The 20,137-nt window shown below is 33.7% G+C and overlaps 1 protein-coding gene across 1 annotated transcript in view; it reads right to left on the bottom strand.

Annotated features, from left to right (window-relative positions):
• Positions 1-2,238: 2,238 nt before the first annotated feature.
• The window catches only part of LOC124363631 (carotenoid isomerooxygenase-like), a 30,335-nt gene continuing 12,436 nt past the window's right edge, over positions 2,239-20,137 (bottom strand). Inside the window, exons 6-13 of the mRNA XM_046818891.1 lie at positions 17,166-17,312; positions 16,936-17,077; positions 16,005-16,143; positions 14,806-15,038; positions 14,510-14,686; positions 14,127-14,408; positions 11,429-11,527; positions 2,239-2,477 (exon numbers count right to left, since the gene is read on the bottom strand). Of these exons, the coding sequence (XP_046674847.1) occupies positions 2,304-2,477; positions 11,429-11,527; positions 14,127-14,408; positions 14,510-14,686; positions 14,806-15,038; positions 16,005-16,143; positions 16,936-17,077; positions 17,166-17,312 (1,393 nt within the window). The 3' untranslated portion in view covers positions 2,239-2,303. The remainder of the gene's footprint in view (positions 2,478-11,428; positions 11,528-14,126; positions 14,409-14,509; positions 14,687-14,805; positions 15,039-16,004; positions 16,144-16,935; positions 17,078-17,165; positions 17,313-20,137) is intronic.

Here is a 20,137-nt window from a genome sequence, read left to right as displayed (position 1 = left end):
CCAAGAGTTGTATTCAAAACGCCCACCAATATTGCCAAAAACCTCGTTGTGGAACCTGTAAGATCATTTCTACAAGTAAAAATTTCAAAATTAATGTAATCATGTGTATACTATCAAAAGAACTATCAACTTTGACACTAAAAACCTTATTTACCAATTTGACTGTAAATTTAGTGAAAAACAGTATGTCGGCCAAACATCGAATCCTTTACGCATACAAGTAACTATCCATCGATTTTACATTGTCCATAGCGATATAGAAAAACCCTTAGCCAGTCAAGCTATCGATGTCCATAAACAAAATCATATAGAAAATTGTTACACAATCAAAGGCATAAATAATATCCCTGAAAATTCAAACGAAGCCTTAATAGATTGAATTTTTAAAAATTGCACTGCACACCAATTGAATACTTCAGACAAGACATCCAAGGGGACTTAATTTAAGAAAAATTTATTTTTCGTCTACTTATTGACAAACGTCATGTCATGGACCATCAGCTGTTGATCTAGTGTATTTATTTGTAATGTTTCTTTTTCTTATTTGAGTTCTTAACTACTTGTTATGTAATAATTTATGTAAATATTTATGTAACTTATATATATACGAAAAATTATAAATGTTTTAAACGAATATACCGTGGTTTATTTGTTGGACAATAATAACCTGTATATGTGTATATATATATATATATACATTTATTAAATTTGTATAAGTGTCAATAGCCTAATTTAATTTTAATAAACATTGAATCATAAAAAGTACTTGTTCCGCCGGGACTCGAACCTGGATCTCTCACTTGCCGGGTGAATATGCTACCATTACACCACAGAGCCCTCACTTTTTACGATTAAATTATTTTGTGTATATATAACTTCAATATTATTAAACAGAACTTATGTATACAGAGCAAGGAGATAACCACATTAGCCTGTGTGAAATTTTAGTTCGAGTTAATAAATCTTTGTAGTAACAAAATTAAATAGGCTAAAAAAACTTTATCTTGAATTTTTTATTTACGGTTTTTTAGTCTATAAAAATAATATAGCCGCCATTTTGAAATTAAATATAGCAATTAAATTATTACTAATTGCAAAAATTATATATGTATGGATGACCAATATTCCGAATTTGAACTCAATCGGTAAAGTAGTTCTAGAGCTATAAATTATTTAATAAAAAAATCAGAATGGCGGATATATAGGTAAAGCAGCATTTTAGGACTTACCGTTACAAGACATTTTTTCTATATTTTGATCCATGGAGTCACCTTATATGTCAATACTTGTTTCCGTAAAGAACCAAGAACGGAAACATATTATGTCAATAATATGTTACAAAGTTTTTGTAAAATAAACTCCTATATTTATTACAAAAGCATTCGGGATTGTTTTGTCTTAAAATAAATAATTTGACATAAGGACAGCATTTAATTGTAACAAAAAAGTTTATTTTAGGAAAACCCTCAACAATATAGTAAAGTAGGGACCACGTAGTACAAGCAACAAGACGATTCCCAAGGCTCTAGTGACATACATACAACAAAGGGTTCGACGGAAGAAGCACATCAAGCATTCAAGTACCACAAATACGATACGTTGCAAAGTTTCTGTATGTCAGAGTTTCAATGTATTAACTCCACACTACTCCAAATATATGGAAATAGTGTAGGAGCGGAGACCCAATTTGCATTATATAGAAATACAACCTAGTTCTGATCAGTTTGCTAGTAGAATTTCATCGAAGAAATAAGTAAATAAAATCAAATAAATCGTTAACCACACTAGTATTTTTATTTATAACCACAAACTTCAAACTAAAATTTATTCTCGGATTATATTTTTTGCTTTACTCACTTAATCTTATTTCAAGTAGTCACAGATGACAGTTATATCGTCATCAGCCAACAAGATACAGTTAGTGAAAGTCACATTTTTGGCCAAATAGTCGATCGTCAAATGATTGAGTGACGGTGATTTAACTTTTGCATCAGTAACCCTTTGATGCTCTATGTCCTCCCCCCGCCCCACGGAAGCGCTCATACCACCAGTTTCATTGATCAAAAAGTGGGGAGAACTAGTGCACAATGCACTCACTTTACAATACATTAAGCCTTTAATTTGCATTAAGATCGTATGTTATCAAAATTGCGTCAGGTCTCTATAAGTTGACCTTTTTTTATTCACTCTTGTATGTTTGTAACTTGGAAATTTAAGGCAAAAAATCGAAGACATTCATTGCCATATCAAACAAGCACATTTATTTGCATTATTATATAGTAGTATACAGTGTAGTGAGTGAGCTACAAGTCGGAGGTGAACCATCCATGTAGTGTCCTAGGAACAGCAGACTGAGTTTGAAAAACGGTTCTGCCAATTTCCTGGAGAGTCTTGGCTTCCAGCACCAACAGCCCAACCTGCGTTTCCGTCCCCCGCCCCCACAACAGGGTTGACAGGATCACGCCGTCGTCCTCGTGCTGGAAAGTTACCCATATCATCTAAATATTTACTTGTTCGTCACAGACAACCAATAGGGTTATTTAAGAAACTTTCTCTCTATACTTTTTGTACTTTTGTATTATAAGGTTTTTAACAATATCAATCACTATGAATGCGTGTTCAAACATTATGTTTTGAACTTTTTTGGAACCCAAGCCCTTTGGAGGGATCACCGGAGATCTAAAATATGGGTAAACCAATTTTTATTTGTACAAATTCAAATAAAAAGTAAACAATACGCTGCATCATCCCCCTTTAATGAAATGTTTCTGTCTCTTACTTCTTAAAAAGTCCTCTTTAACATAAAACCTGTTGATTTCTCGAAGACGGTACAACCCTTTTGGATTTGACTTTAACCATTATTTTCAGAAAAGAGGATAATACTAAACCATTTGCTCGAATCGTATAGCGTTTAAGATCAAAAATATAGAGTACAAACCACCCATCAGAATTTTTAAATCTTGTAAGATAGATTACGACAGCATCTTTTTCATTGTTAAATATTATTGAGAGATTTTCCTGTCCTCTGCGTTATATAACGCTCTTCAAAAACAGAATAACATATTCAGTGTGTTTTTTTACTCGTAATTTGCCTTTTCAGGATGAATCAGGATTAAAATATAGTCAATGATATGTAAAGTATTCAAAAACTAGGAACAATTAAACATATCTTCGTTTCGCGTCTCTCTTCGGATATAAATAACTGGTATTATAACTTGCAATTGAGTGTAATCTTTTAAAACTTCTATTAGAGACACTCTCTCCGTGAGTATCCCCAGACGTTTTTGAACGTAACTTTCACGAGGCCCCCATGAATAAGAAATATTCTATTTCTCTTTTCCTCTATGCTATCGTTAAGAACTCATCAAGAAGCGACTGTTCTCCATACTGTATAGATAAATTTGATCTAGAAAAGGTATAGAGATCCTTTAAGAAAGTGATAGGACGCTACTTAAGCCAATAACTCATGCGAGAGACGAGGTGATATACAGTCACAAGAAAACTCGTTTAAAACTGATATTTCTGCTGTTAACTCTCTGTCGCTTGATTTGTGCTCTCAAGCAAAGCTTTTCTGATTACAGACAATTGTCTTTATTGCTTTCGTCTCTGTCAAAGCGATCGACATTACAAAATCTGAAAGGTACTTTAACATTTTAGAACCAATTTATCTATTGAAACTCACTTTCATTAACACTACATCAATATGTTTCTTTTAAAGACGTAATTCCGTGTGCAGAGTGAGGAAAAGTACACAGTTTAATTCATTATTCTGTCCCCTTTTAGCTTTCGTAGGGACTTTAAAAAATCTGCATTTGAAAGGTACTTGTCGTATCTAAACGGAGTGTAAACGTAGTTACTAGGATAATGTGGGTTAATTTTGTCCCTTTGCTAGGAACGTTATTTCTAGCAATAAATAGCTTAAGTAAAGAGGGTCTTATGAAAAACAAGTATTTAGTACTAATCCTCTGGATTCTTGCACTTATAAGTTTATTTGTATAAGCCAGTGCTACAGTAATTGCATTTCATAAACTAAGATTACGTGTTAATAAAATTGTAATTCCTGTTTTGTTTTAAACAAATATCTAACAGTTATGAAACCTATTTTTGTGTAAGATTTAATAATATTGTAAAATTACATTTTTAAATGCTATTTTAGATACAGCAAATGATGTTTTTAAATATACGCAGGGCTATTAATTTTGTAAATCTGGTGTGTGTCGTTAAAACATCCAACTCCAAAGATTATTTGGATAACTCCTGAGAATTATTTTCAGTTTTTGTAAATAAAGTTTATTAGTACTGAAATCTAACATTTATCGACAGAGGTTGCTCTGCTTACCAACAAAATCTGGACAGCAATTAATTATGCAATTATAGCAATTAATTCTGTTATGAGGAAGATTGCAAAAGCAGAATTCTTTAATATTTTCTTTACAAATGTAATTTGGCCTGGAAAATATATACAGGTGGTTACAAAATGATTATAAAATATGTTACTTTTTTTATCGAAACTCTGTGTTTTTTACTTATAAATAGGCTGGTTTAGTTTGTTTAAATAAAAGTATATCAGCATATACTCTGGCTTTTTCCATTGAGCTGTGTAAGTTAAGGATGCTTCTATAAATATTTGTATACATTTTAGTAATAAATATCATAAATGTTTAGAGTAATTGCAATAATGAGTCATTATCATCAATAAATCTATACCATCTGTATGTGCTTTCTTGTGGTGTAGTAGAGGGGCATAATAATGTTGTGTATATTGTATCTCCTTTGTTGACCCATCTACATTCATTGCACTCTATTAATGAATTGTAATTTTTAAGCTATTAATAACTTTTAATCTCTAAATGTATTACTTCAAAGATCAATATTTTATTTTACTTTTAGAGTTTTATGTTTCTATCATCACATTTTCTCACAGATAAGTCATAATATAAATATCACTTACAAACGAATCGGCATTAAATAGTATTTTCACAATAACTACGAATTAGGTGGGATAGCAATTAAATTACTTACACAATTACATTGAATTAATATGAATTGTTAAGTTTGTGCAGTTTCTCTAAGTATAATAAAAGCAATCTGTAGAAACTAATTGAAATGTGGCTGTTTCATGAAGATAGTTTATGTGACATTTGGTAGTTGTCTTTTAAATTGGATAAGTTTTTAAAATGTAATGAACCACGGTGATTCACTCAGTTTTCACTATTAACGGCGTATTGTATTTAGAATGAATGGAATATTGAATTATTAAGCATATTGCTAAGTAAGTTATTGTACACTTTTTTTTCTTTGAAAATTGGCAATAGAGATGATTGCATTTTAAAGTAAAATGTTGAGTCCATAATATTTTGATTAAGGTACATTACCGCGTTAAAAACTAAAGTATCTCCCTGTGAGCTTAGGTGGAATAAGATTGCTCTCCTCTTTGACACTTCAAGGAAATTGAAATTCCAACAAAGTTCTAGAATGTACCACTCTTTCTCTGTCGTGTGCTATTTCAATGTGCCTCTGAGTCAGATTGTACCCTAAACACATCGCGCAGCTTACTCTATTAATACAGTAAATATAGGACGCTTCTCACGCGCCTGGTCTTATCATTTTTATAGTTTATTGTAGTATCACTAGTATAAACGAATACAACATTTTCCAATATAAAGGAATTGGAAAATGTTGTATTCGTTTATACTAGTGATACTACAATAAACCTTTTTTCCAATGCTCCAAGATTCTACATATGTATAGTTGTTAAATTAAATTCTTTATAATAACACCAATACCACTTCTTAACGGATTTAAAACACCTTAAAGAGTAGTATGAACACCTAATACTTAAATCTATTTATCTAATTTATTTAATTTTAAATTTTTGCTGGAAAAAGAACTATGATACTCAGAAATTGTAATTTAAGGAAAGTTTCCAAACAATGATGGACATATAAAGGTTTTTAGTCGATAGCAATAAATATCTACAGTTAGCAATAGATAAATAATATATCTACCATGAGTGGAGGACCAATAAACTATTTTAGGTAAAAGGTATATTTTTTGGGAAACTCTGATTATCATACTGCTTATGTCTCTTTATCTGAATTAATTTGTTTGGTTTCAAGCTCGTCTCTTAATAAAAGTCGTGCATATGAGAGCGTAAGTAGGTAGTAAAGTGGTGTTTCTGGCGCACTTTCCGAGCCAACAGTAAATCAAGGGAAAAATACTGTTTAAAGGACAATAAACGAATCTGTAAAATCAAACAGTAACTCACGAATGAAAAATTACTGAATCTATAGCTGTTTGCTTCTACTTTCTTGAGCAGTTTTAATATCTATTACTAATGTTGTTAAATCTCCTTAGAATCAATGTAAAATCTTCGAAATCTTAATCTTCTATTCTACAAAATTGATAGTAACACAGTCTTTATCTTTAATAGTCTTCTTTCCAGTAATAACCAAGTGAAATTTATCATGTTTATTCAATTCTTTAATCTTTTTTTTCATCCAAAACAGTCAAAAATCTGTTCGGTAAGTGTACTTTATAATCTTCCAACTCGGCAATTATTGTCATACCAAATTTATCTTTCATTTTCTCCAAATTCAAAATTTTGTATTTCTTATTTTCTTCTAATTCATTCAACTTCTTATATTCTTTAAATCTTAGCTCGCCAACTTCATTTAATTCCTTTAGTAGCTCCATTTAGATAGGAAAAAATATCTTATTTTATTTCAATTAATTTTTCGAAGCAAACTCACGTAGCCAGCTCACGAAGGAAGACCACGAAGCCAGCTCACGAAGGAAGACCACGAAGCAAGCTCACGAAGCAGTCTCTCACGAAGCAAACTCACGAAGCAAGCTCTCACGAAGCAAGCTCACGAAGCAGTCTCTCACGAAGCAAGATCACGAAGCAAGCTCACGAAGCAAGCTCACGAAGCAGTCTCTCACGAAGCAAACTCACGAAGCAAGCTCTCACGAAGCAAGCTCACGAAGCAAGCTCACGAAGCAGCTCTCTCTCTCACGAAGCAAGCTCACGAAGCAAGCTCTCACGAAGCAAGCTCTCATTTCCAGTAACACAAACTTTACACATTAACACACATCAAACTCGAAGTTGGCCTGCAAGAACGACGTCATATATATACCACAAAAATGTCTAGTCAAAGTGGCCTAGGTTAAGATTCTAAACTAAAGTCTAATCTCTGTAAACTAACCTAAACTAACAACTGACATCTTAATGGATTTTGTGATGTTGCAGGCTAGTGTGAATTTGGCCAGCAACAATGACGTAATCAGGTGAGTAAGGTGCGTGGGGAAGCAGAATCATGTTATTTCTCGCAAAAATGTGTTAACAGAGATGACTGTGTGTGCAGGTGCGTTATCTTTCAATTAAAAATCCTGATTAACAGTCTGTCCTGGAGGTACAAACTGTGAATGAACTACCAATCTCATATAAACAAATCAAATGAGCATTTTCTTGTCGTAAACATGGAATCCAGCACCACATCCTTTTCCTTTTGAGACACGAGTAAGAATGAAGGAAACCATATATTCTGAGATTCGCTCATTTAAATATGCGATCCTTGAGCAAGGCGTTTAATGAAATATGCCACCTAATTAATAATTTTGAGTTTTGTGTGTGTGGCGTTTCAGAGAGTTCGTCTGGACTCGAGTATCATATCACTATCAATATGACAATCTACATTGCTCAGAACTGACCGCAATGCCCAGACATTTGGGGTTGATATTGTGTCATTGAATTGTTCCTGGAAGCTAATTGAGTTATTTATCTGCGAGACAATGACATCGATTTGCTTGCTATAACCTACTTTATAATACTGCTATAATCCTTCTCTCCAAGGATTTTGAAGTCTTCAAGTTTTAATAAATGGCATAGCCAACATGAGTCGCAGATAGATTATCATTGCTCACTAACCCCATAATTCTTGAAAGATATGCCCATTTTAATATAAACTAATCGATGTTTCTATTATAATTATCAAATAACAAAATTATTTTTTGCAAATTCGTCTTTAACTTTACATTTTGGGTGGAAACATGTTTGCTAGATATTATTATTAGCAAGGGGGTTCGGTATGCCCTATCCTTCCCATGTTAATTTGGCCAATTTTATGTACCTTTTTCTCAGAAACCTTTAAAGCTATCATCATCAAACTTTAGGACACTACTATTTAGACCTTTGTTAACATTTAGAGCGGAAAAAAGTTAAAAAAAAGAAGTTTTTATTTAATTTGTTGTAAATAAAAAATTAATTAATTTTTTGTAAAATAATTTATAATTATAATTTTTTTAATAAAAATTTAAAATAGATTTTTATAATGTCTTCCGCTCTAAATGTGTGTACTGGTCTTAAGTACATGTGTATTTTTTTATGTTAATCTGATCAGTGGATCTTGAGAAAAAGGTACATAAGTGATAAAAAAGTTAATTTTCGGGAAATCGCAGCTAAAATCAACACACATCAAATAAGTGAATTCACAGACCTTTATTATAATATTAATGACATCCAGCTGCATAACTAGGGTTATCAGGATCCTCCAACTCTTCCCACTGATCTTCCAGCTTCCTCTTGGCACTTGAGCGAGCTTGCCTTGATTTTTTTGCGACTTCGGTAGCCATGCGTTGAGCTTTTTGTAAGCGAGCTATGTCCAGCTTTTTCATTGCTTCACAAAAATTATGTCCAACAGTCATTCCAAGATGTTGTAAAACCATACATTTTGCCATATTTCCTTTATTGAAGGAACTTATGGCATCATACACTCCTAAGTGCAAGGTGTGTATGCCAACAAAGACAGTTTTTGGCAGGCGAGACCAGATTACTTGGTTTACGGACTCATTTGGGTTTTGTGACTTACCGTGGAGACATTTACGAAGCAAATCAGGTGCACTTAGGTCTGTAAAAATAGGCTTTATCTTGTTCATGATGACAGCAGGAAGGTGAAAATTTTTGGAATGGTCATAAGTTTCATTACAAGCCATAGCCTTTTGGTACTTGCACCAACTTTCACTCCCTATTGGGCAAAGTCCGTGTTGAGGATTTGTATTGCTGGATAGAAAATGGTAATACTCAGCCCAAACAGCTTTTCGCATGTCTTCTAAATTGCTTGCATTTCTTCGAATTGCTAGACCATAATATTTTTGTATGGCTAATATGGCAGCTTCAGTCAGTCTGTTCCGACCGCCTATTGTTTTTCCATCGGTTTGTTTGTTTTTTCCCTCTTTTAATTTTAAATTCTTTAGGCGAGTCCCCATGCGCTTCTGCACATGCCCAATGCATTCTAGTTTTTTCACCAGGCACTCATCACCATAGGGCTTGCTTTCCACAACACTAAAAAACCCTTTCGAATCCCCATCACCTAAGTATTCAACGTAGCGAACATTGTAAGTGGGTAGGGACCGATGGAAAATCGCACGAGCTCCGACAACTTCCATGCCTCCGCTTACTCCCAGATAGTTTGCACTGCACTTATCACTATGTTGTCCAATTAATCTGTCTTTACAACGACAATACTTAGATAAAATCTCTGCATCAATTACCTTACCGGTATCCACAGATGTTGCAGTGATTATACCATTTTGTGATGTATGGCCTCGCTTTTGCCATGTCCCGTCTATGGCTACTGTCAAATCCCTCCTACCTTCATTTATAATCACTGATTCTTCTACTGCTTCCTTCATAATCTTAAAACAAACATCTTCAGTCACAGACCCTAACAGTTGTGTGTAATTCATAAACCGTGATGGAGGAGAGGGCAGATTTAGTACGCCACATAGTGTAGCGGCAGCCGTCTGGCCTCTGCCAATCGTACGCATGCCATACACCAATCTTACATTTATGTCATATAATTTTGTATCATCATTAGGTCTATTTTGCAAGACTAAGGAGTTTTCATAAGAGGCCAGTGTCTTTTCATTGCAACCTTCACATGAAAAGTTCCCCGAGAAAAAAAGGCCTACACGATACTTGATTTTAAAATCGATCGGTTGATGACACTGTTTGCATACTGCTATTTGAGAAATTACATTTATAAGTTTTTTAAAATCAACAATATCATTTTGGAAATTAGGCTCCTTATCAGTTATGTTTTTATAATTTTGACTGATATTACCTAGTTTCACTTTTGAAGCACTAACAACATCATCTGTGTCCTCATTATTCGGCGTAGGACTAGGCTCAGTTTCACTCTCAACTAACCTATCTTCCACAGTTTCTTCCAAAACAACACCACTACCACTGCTTTCACACTCTACAACTACTTTCTTTTTGTAAAACTCACTTTTTCTCTTCTTAAAAATTCTATTACTTCTAGGCATTTTAGAAATCAAATGCATTCTACAAACAAAATAACAGTAACTACAATCCACCAAACAGAACTTGTTTTGTTTACAAACACAAAATTGGTTTATTGTAACTGAAGACAGTTATAGACAGCTGTATTTTTTGTTAGTAGACAAGGCAGGTGTACCAACCCATAAATCTAAATCATAGTTTGGAAGAATACAACTGTGTTACTATAACAAATACTTCAGTTGCAATGGAAACACTAAATTGTTGGCATGTAGTATATTTTTCAAAATAAAAATAAAAATAGTTCTCATCATCGGATTTTAATAGTTTTTGCATTAAAATGTCAGGAATTAGTCATAGAATAATAAAATATTAAAACACGAAAATTTATAAAAATTTCATTTTTTTGGATACCGAACCCCCTTAACCCGGATCAAATGTAGATAAAATATGATGGCGGGGATCATTTGAAAGAATTTAGCTGAAATAGGTTATAATAGCGTGGATTCCTTTGTATCGTCAGTCTTCTATCACTGAAACAAAATATTTTACCGGCAAGACACCTAAAATAACAACATGACATGTTTTTGAGTGAAATTATTGTTTTATTTCCCACACTCTGATCACTGCTTTAAAAAAAATCAAAATATTTCTATATATGATTTTACATTTTTGTTGTAACTTTCAAATCTATAAGTACGGTTAAATAAGATATTGAGTGGCTGCTATTCCTAAATGTTTAAATACGGGTTTTAGGCATATTTTCTGTATATAAAATGCTTATATATCCTAATAAATATCGCTACCTTCTCACGTTCAAGTAATCAGTCACACAGATATTCAGTCTTCTGTCCGTGTCTGCACATACATTTTTCTCATTTTTAAGAAGTTTTTAACTTGTGTGATATAAACTAAGTAGAAAGGATCCGGCTTTACTCTTCAAGATCGGTTAAACTGTTGTATTTTAATATTAAGATTATCTCAAGCAAAATAAAAACCAAAAACAAATCAATGAAATGATCTTCAGTAACTTTGAATCTTCAGATATGGAGTTCAAACTTTACGTGGAATATGCAACTGGTATAGTTGATGTATTGACTTAAAATGGCTATCAATTAAAATTCTTACCTTGGGATCAGGTGAGGATACAAATATAGGCTCGCTGGGGAAAACACCAGGTTCGCTCCATGTTCGGTGTTCCTTAGTTTGAGTGTCCACTTTGATCAGCTGTACAAAACAATGGATGAAACCACTTTTCTATTTTATTACCGTACGAAAGAGGACTATTCTTTATAAAGCTAAAGATAGGAAAAAAAGGAGCTTCCTCTATATTGCTAACTAGCAGTTACCCGCAACTTCCTATGCAATTTCATTGTGAAAAACAGAGACAGCATGAGCCATTCCTTTTTTTTTAATTGATATTCCAAACAATCCTGAGATATGTGATAGTCACTAAAATATTACAACCTCTTGATCCATTTTAGATTTAAATTTGGATATGGATTTTTTAAGTCAGTGATTGAAGCTGCTTTTTATAAGTACTTCTGACATTTATTAAATTTCTCTCCAAAATTCCAAGTTATTTAGAGAATAGCTCCTACGATTTCAGTCACAATTCAACTATTTTAGGCCAGTGTTGACAAATCCCAAGTGTAAAAAGAAAATAAACTCAAAGTCTTAGCTGTTCAGTTAACATGCGTATGGTGTAACAAGTGGTGGCATTTTGCTGTTTTGTGGTTAAAATCCGAAACTTAGACAAAGAAAACCTTCTGCATGCAATATTACATTTCTAAAGTGTATCTGACTTTAACAGATAAATAAAAATAAAACATTTTCCGCCTATGTAAATGAATATAAATTATTATACTTATTATTCTTGACTGACAGGTGATTAAAAACACATTTCGCATCTGATGATCAAGCCTATTCTATAAACTTCTATACTATTATATAAAAATCTATGGTGTCTGTATATATAATCGTGGGTATGTATTATTGAATATCGTAAAAACTAATGGACAGATTGTATTGAAATTTCACAGGAATATTCTTAGGGTACCTGGTTAATATATAGGCTCATTCCTATTTCGAAAATCCCTCGGACTACGCCCAATGGTCTTGGAAACTACCTTTTTTGGCTTAATTATTAGAAAGTAAGTACGTTTTTGTAATCAACTGTTCTTTTTAAACATTATATTGTGACAGCACTATCATATGTTCAATTAATTTAAGTACCATTTTAATCATTGATGGATGAGCATAGAGGTTATTCAGAGAATAAAATAGGAAATATTAATAAACATGAACTTTTAACTGTAAAGTTTGGTAAATATTAAGTAGGTATGCAGTGCTTGATCATTAGTACATTCAGTTACAAAGGACAAAATTACTATCTAACTTTTTCTATATTTGAATCGGTTTTTTTTTAAAGGCGTAAGTCATATATTTTACGATTTCCACTTTTAATTTTTTTTTTCAACTATATATAGCTAGATACATTGATTTACTTTAAAAGGGCGTTTTGATCACTATTCCTTATGGTACAAATAATTATTTGAACTTTTACATTTTTTTAAAAGGGCGTAAGTCACTAAGAGTATTTTTTTAAAAGGGCGTAAGTCAGCTATCTCTATGGAAACAGCTGTTTGGATCATTGACTCACGCCCTTTTAAAAAAATGCAACGTCACCTGTTATTGCATCAATTTGACAGAAGCATTCTCATTCTTGCCAGTTATAACCTTAAACTCAATATTCATTGATTGAATGTTGTCAAAGTTTCTTAAACTTATTATCGCTATATATTATGAGTGAAAGTATTGTTGTTGGGAGTCCTACAAAAAGGAAAGGACAGAATCCACATCTGTATAAAGGAAATCTTGTAAAAAATCCTTTCAGGAATTATACTACGTGAGGCAGTTGTCAGTTAACTGCTTTAGAATACACAATTTAAAAAATAACAATACAACATTATTCATATATCATGAGGGAGTAGCACGGAAAAGCCCAAATGAAGTTTGTTCTTTTCTTAACGAATACCTAAAATCAGTGCCTAGCCATTACACTGAGCTTCGCCTGTACAGTGACAACTGTGTATGCAAAAACAAAAATCAAGCTATACCTGACAGACTCAGGTCGTTTTCAGAAAGTTACTCAGTATTTACCTGTGAGTGGTCACAGTTTCCTTCCCTGTGACAGGGATTTTGGGATTATTTCTAAGGCCTTAAAAAAGCATGACCGCATTTTTACTGTTCATGAAATAACTTAAATAATTCTGCAAAGCTCATCACGTTTTAACAAATTTACTGTCTATGAAATGATGTCATCTGAGATCATATTAGAAGAAATGGCAAAAGGTATTTTACAAAAAATCTTGTATATCACAAGAATCAAAAGGTAAAAAACCCCAAACTAAAGAAAAAATGTACTTTCAGATTAGTACTATCTTCGTGTTTCAATATGACTGTAACATTTTAAAGGTTATGTTAAGGCATACCCTTATAATTGGCATTGTCCATCATACATTTTTTTTGTCCAAGACAATAGCAGAAGTTTTTTGCCCACCTTTGGATCAGGCTTATCAAGATCAAGATAAAAATATATGAATAGGCCTATATGTTAACCAGGAACCCTAAGAATTTCCATTTAAAATTCCAGTACAGTCGGTCTAGTAGTTTTCAGATTTTTATATAATAGTATGAGAAACCTTTAAATTAAATATTCAATCTGCATGAACCTTTTATCTTGGTTACAGCACAAGCGTCTATCTATGTTGTTTTCTGCATTTCTGAAACTTTTAAGTGCTGACATAGCAGAGACATAACTCACAGTTCCAGGATTGTCAAGTTCCACGTCGGTAGAGACCGCGTAGAAATAGCGATAAGGCCTTCCGAGATAGTCGTAGTTGAAACGGGGCATTTCACATCCTAGGTCACAGAAAGATTCTGGCTGAACACGAATATCTGTTCCTCGCCAACGAGCGACTGCCTCGGATCCCTCCAGCGTCACGAGGTTAGTGGTTGTACCAACTGCTGTCGGTGCCAGAGGAAGCACAAATCGTAGAGGGCGGCTTAGTATTGCCTGAATATAGTCCAGATCCTTGTTTTCCTCCTAAATTTCCAAATAAGAAATCATTCTTAGAAGGTTATATGGCACTACTAAAGGCATAATATACGTACATAACTATGGTGTAAAAAGATATTTTACCTTACCAGAAGAGACCTGAAGTAGAGATTGTCCACAACTGTAGAATCTTTGTAGCAACAGATATCTACTACTAATTGGTTATCGCATTCGAACTGATTCACGGTGTGGAAAAATAAGAAAGCATCTGCTGAGTAGGTCTTGAAGAGCTGCCCAGTGGCTCGTTCCACTACATGGATCAGAGTCTGCCGATAATATAATTAATTAAAAACGTTTTTCTACAAAATTTAATATTAAATTTATCAAATATTTTCGACAGTAAATCCTCTAACGTGAAGTTGGAAAGTAAATTATGAGAACTTACATCTTCATCTTTGAAGAAACGAAGGCATGCGCTCATAGGTTGAGAGGATAATTTGCCCTTGACGATATCAGGGAAGGATATGGCAAAGGGTTGCTCTATGATAATAAAGTAGTTTTCAGTCAAGCCGAAAGAATGCATGTAAGAGGGAGCAAAAGGCCATCGTGCTTTGATAGATGTCACTATCTCTGCATTTTCAAACATGCTATTTGACTTTTCACCAGTTTGACCTTCACCTGAAAAGTATAATCAAACAATTATGTTGAAGACAGAACTTATAATGGTCTCATATTTTAATCACCGAGTTTTAGTTGACAACAATAAACACTTTAATTGTTTTATTTTGTGATATTAAAATCACATAAGGCCGAATTATTATTCAAATATAAATAAATGTTCTTTTTGTTGCTTTTGTGAAGTGGCTGATAAAGACGGTCTTGCGAATTGCATAAAAAATAAATGTTTAATGAATTCATTGTTATGATTTTTAAATAATAATTGTCACTATAAGAATTAAACAATATTGTAGACATACGGTTTTCACCAATACTGGGTTGCGGCAGATCAGATTAACCGATTAGGCTTAGTCTATTCTAAGCTTGTGGGGGATTTCAGTATTCGACTTTGACTGGGAACATTGAAGAATTGTAACGAGGGCGTTTTGTGAAAAAATAAACAAAACGCCCAGAATGGCAGAATGCATATTTGTTGATGCAGAATGGCATGGCCTGCATAGTCAACAGACTTGAGCATTTGTAATTTATACCTTTGGAGATATCTGAAGGTTAAAATGTTCAAAAGCACTCACACACTGCCAAAGCAGAGAAACCCGATATTCAGAAGGTTAACACTATATCACGTATTATTTGTGAATGAGCTGTACAAAATCTAAGAATCTTCTTCAGAACAAGGTTTCTGTAATAGCCGCCATCTTGTTATTATTTACAAAACTTAGTGAGCTCAAAATTGTATTATATGTTATCTAAAATAAACTCCACTTGATCTACCTACTTCCGTTTCTCTTTTATAACTCCTTGCTTAATGTTGCTTCTGTGCTTTCTATTGGACCCAAGTAAACATTAGGAATTTGTGTATTCTTCATTATATGCCTAATATCCTTCATTCCTAAAAGGCATGAAGAAATTTCGTGTAATTATACATGATCTAGACCATACCGTATAGACTTTGGTTTTAGAAGGTACCTTGTGTTGGGAATCGGACGATGGAATAGTGAGGCCGGGAACTCTGGATACTCATGGCCTGATTGTAAACTGTCCCATCCTGTGTCACATGAGGGTGAGCTGTATGGTTCACCACTGCCACATGCTTGGATACATCTACCTGGTAACACATGCTTTTGTTAATCGAAACTACCCAAAGAAGCCATTACTTACACGCAACAAAATACAGTTATTTATAATCTAAAATCGTTATTTTTAGAATACTACAATAAGCCATACAATCTATTATTTTTCATACTAAAATAGATTATATAATGCGGCTTCCTTTCTGATGGAAATTCTAAATTGGAAAGTCACGTTTTGTGTCCGCCATGGCTTCTATTGAGTGTTTACCGAATGCCGTATCTGAACAAAATTGAAAGACAATTTGTGCCAAGGTGTATAATGTCAAATTTGCCACTCAGTGTATACCATAACCTTGTTACAATGTTTTTATTTTCAACAAGCTTTCGGAAAAATATTGTTATTGGGTTTAGAAACATAAAAATTAAAAGTGCTGGTATTCTTTGGAGTGAATATTAAATTAGACCTGCTAAATCTAGTATATGTGCTAAATCAAAAATAAATCATTCCTAGTCTCCAATATTTTTAACTCCACTATATCCTGAAATTAAAATTTGTTACATTATTTTCATAGGAAATTTCGGTCTCTAACTCGTTAAAAAACTTGTCCAAAAACGCACAGCTTTTTTTAAAAAAAAAAACATCAAAACATCATGGTTATAGCGACCATCACTGAAAATAAAATTGGAGATAAATATCTCACAGACAGTTATTAAATTTATATTTAATATCTTAGCTTATAAAATTCCATTTTTGTATAAATTATTATCTTCTATTCAACTGTATAAGAAAACGATCTTAAGTACTAAAAGACTACAGTCTATGTTACCAAATCCAATGTGTCCAAGTTGGTAGGATCAATTCTATGAATCTTTGTTGTTTCTGTGAAACAGTAGAGCTGGTCCTTAAATGGATAGACGGAGACATTAGCATTGTCCGTTGGTTCTTGTAGAGAAAACAAAGTTGATAATCTGGAATTTAAAATTATAGTTTTTATATGTAAGGTAGTCCATAAACGTTATAATATTGCCCTAATCAGCTAATCTTACTGATTATCACCTGCTAAAAATAGATTGACAAGGATCGGGGATGGCTCTTGTGCCAAATTCACCCACGACTATGCGATTAGCGGCTCTGTTCTTGCGGTATGCGCACGTATCCAGAAAACGGGTCTGGTAAGTGATCTCTCCGTTATGTATGGCAAACCTTAAACATAAATGGAATAATCAGTCACAAGTAAAAAATTCTAATTTATCAACAATTTGTTATATTTCTATTACCTACTTAATTTACAACGAGTAAGCTATGCTCTAGATCTTAACACCACACTTAATGTTTAGAAGAAAAAAAGCTATTTTTATTTTTAAAATAGCAGTTACCCGAGGTTCGTTAAGCAATTTAATAGGGCACGGGTATGTCATAGAAATATATTTTTCAAGTAGCTCAACATCACTCTTGAAATAAGTGATAACCACTGGAATATATACCTTCCGAATAATTAGACTTTAAATATAAAGACCAGTGTTCTGGGGTCCTGGAGTCGGAGAATGAAACAATCTTTATGAATACCAATAATATACACACATTTTACTACAGCATTCCATAATATTGGAATGAATAGCTCAAAAAACTTCAATAACAGTTGAAATGTTTTAGGCCAGAGTCATGGAATACTAAGTTGCCGTAGTAATCTTGCTGAATGCATGAATAGACATACATGTTTATAGTACGATTATTTTAATTATCATTGTTAAGATTCAAAACTAAAAGGATCGCCGCTGTTTCTTACTGTGTTGGTTTGAAAAATGTACTATCTTCAAAAAGCAAATACTTCATTCCAGCCATTGTAATTTGCTTCCGGTCTAAGATATTAAGGGCCCCATAGTAGCGTTTGCCTTGTTGTTCAGATCAAGAAAGAAAATACGTACATGGTCTGAAACACTACTTCGGTGTGAAAGCGACTACTTACAATCCAAATAACCTACTTCTAGTCCAGGTATATTTCCGGCGCCATAGTAGTGTTTTCATTGTTACTCCGATCAAGAAGGTTGGTCTAAACAGTCTACTTCAGTCAAAATGTAACTACTTCTAGTCATTTTAAGTTATTTCTGGTCTAAGGTATTTTTTGCAGTTGCGTTTGCATTGCTGGATCAAGAAAATATATACATATGGTGGTCCAAAAAGGTTTCTTTGGTACAAAGGCGTCTAATCCCCGTGTTTGTAATCTATTTCAGATGCTGTAGTATAGTACGCATTGTTGCTCCGATTAAGAGTCTTCTTCGGTGAAAAACGTCTACTTCGATTCACATTAATCTACTTTCAGTGTAAGATATTTCAGGCGCCGTATTACATTTGCGTTGTTGTCCCGATCAAGAAGTTAATAAATATGATGATCTAAAATATTACTTTGGTTAAAAAGTGACTACCTTTGGCCATTATAATCTACTGCAGCCCTGTTACAGCTCCTACGAGTGTTTAATCTTCATGAAAACACTTTTGATTTTATATGTAAGTCATGAGTCACTTATGTCAAATTTCATCCTTCTTCAACATCGGGAAGTTGAAATAAAAAAAATAATGGCTCTTATTTCAGGTTTATCGTGTAAAGAATCATTCCTGGGTCGGATCAATTATATTATACAGACACCATTGTTGATCTTGTTTCCACGATAAAAAAAGTATATGCATATTCGATCTAAACATCCTTCTTTGGTCAAAAAGGGTTTAATTCCGGTCCATTTAATTTTTTCCAGTCAAACCGTCAGGCTCGTTTTATCGAATAGGCACGGTAGGCACGTGCCTAGGGCGCTAGGCAATTGGCATTTTTGGGGGAATGCAAAAAATGGAAAAACACGTTGCCATGGTTGTATCTGCACGCATAATCATCAAACGGACTTTTTCTAGGCTGTCTTGAGCTGATAAGTGAATTTGATCTATTTCTCGCGAAACACATAGCAACACATGGTAACAAAGGCAAAGGTAGTGTATTATACCTTTCGTCTGACATTTGCAGTGAATTTATTGAGATTATAAGCAAAGAAGTACTGAAACAAATCTTAAATGAAATCAAGCAAATTCGCTATCTCTCTTTAATCATAGACTCCACACCTGAGGTGTCGCACACATACCAATTGGCTGTAGTACTGTTTCATTGCCCAATGCTTGCGCCAACGAACGCCTGATACAACTCTTACCAAGTGTATGCCACAAATCTGGAAGTTTGGAATAAGCAACCCTTAGTTTACTAGAGAAACTTGAGCTGGATGTTGATAACTGTCGTGGACAAACTTACGACAATGCATTAAACATGTCGGGCATATACTCAGGTCTTCAGGTAAGGAATAACAGCAAAAATGATCTTGCTGACTATGTACCATGTGCAGCTCATTCACTAAACCTTGCTGGGTGTTTTGCTGCCGATAAGGCGTGTCCAGATAACACACAATATTTTTTACATTCGTACAAGGGCTGTATGCTTTTTTTCTCGGCACCCACTTACAGGTGGAACGTCTTAAAAAGTCACATTGAAAAGAGTTACGAAGGAGAATCAGAGAAAGATTAGAGAAAGCTAATGGTAAAACCTCTGAGTGACACAAGATGGTCTGCTAGGGTAGACGCTCTTCGAGCTTTAACAATAAGTCGACATGAATTAATAGACGCTCTTGAAGAGTTAAATAAAGCCGTTACTCAGACACTATAAACACAATGCACAGCCGCTGAGTTTCTAAAATCACTTGGAAATTTCCAAACCACATTATTAACTGTGATCCGGGACGAAATTCTCGAGACAGTTGATAAAACAAGTAACAAGTTTGACTCTTCAAAATCAAGATTTAGAGATATTTGGTTCTACAAAGGAACTTGAAACACTGTCCTCGTTTTTGAGGGAAAAGAGAGATTTATTTGATGATGTCGAGTCCAAAGCATTGAAACTTGCAGAAAAAGAAGAAGCTGTATATGACAAAGTAAGAAAAAGAAAACTATTGCCCGATGAAAAGAAGGACAGAAGCATGGAAGAAACATCTCCTCGA

This window comes from Homalodisca vitripennis, chromosome 5, assembly GCF_021130785.1.
Source record: "Homalodisca vitripennis isolate AUS2020 chromosome 5, UT_GWSS_2.1, whole genome shotgun sequence".
NCBI classification, from domain to species: domain Eukaryota; kingdom Metazoa; phylum Arthropoda; class Insecta; order Hemiptera; family Cicadellidae; genus Homalodisca; species Homalodisca vitripennis.
The sequence above is the reverse complement of the archived record's forward strand: the minus strand, read 5'-3'. Positions and strand labels throughout refer to the sequence as shown.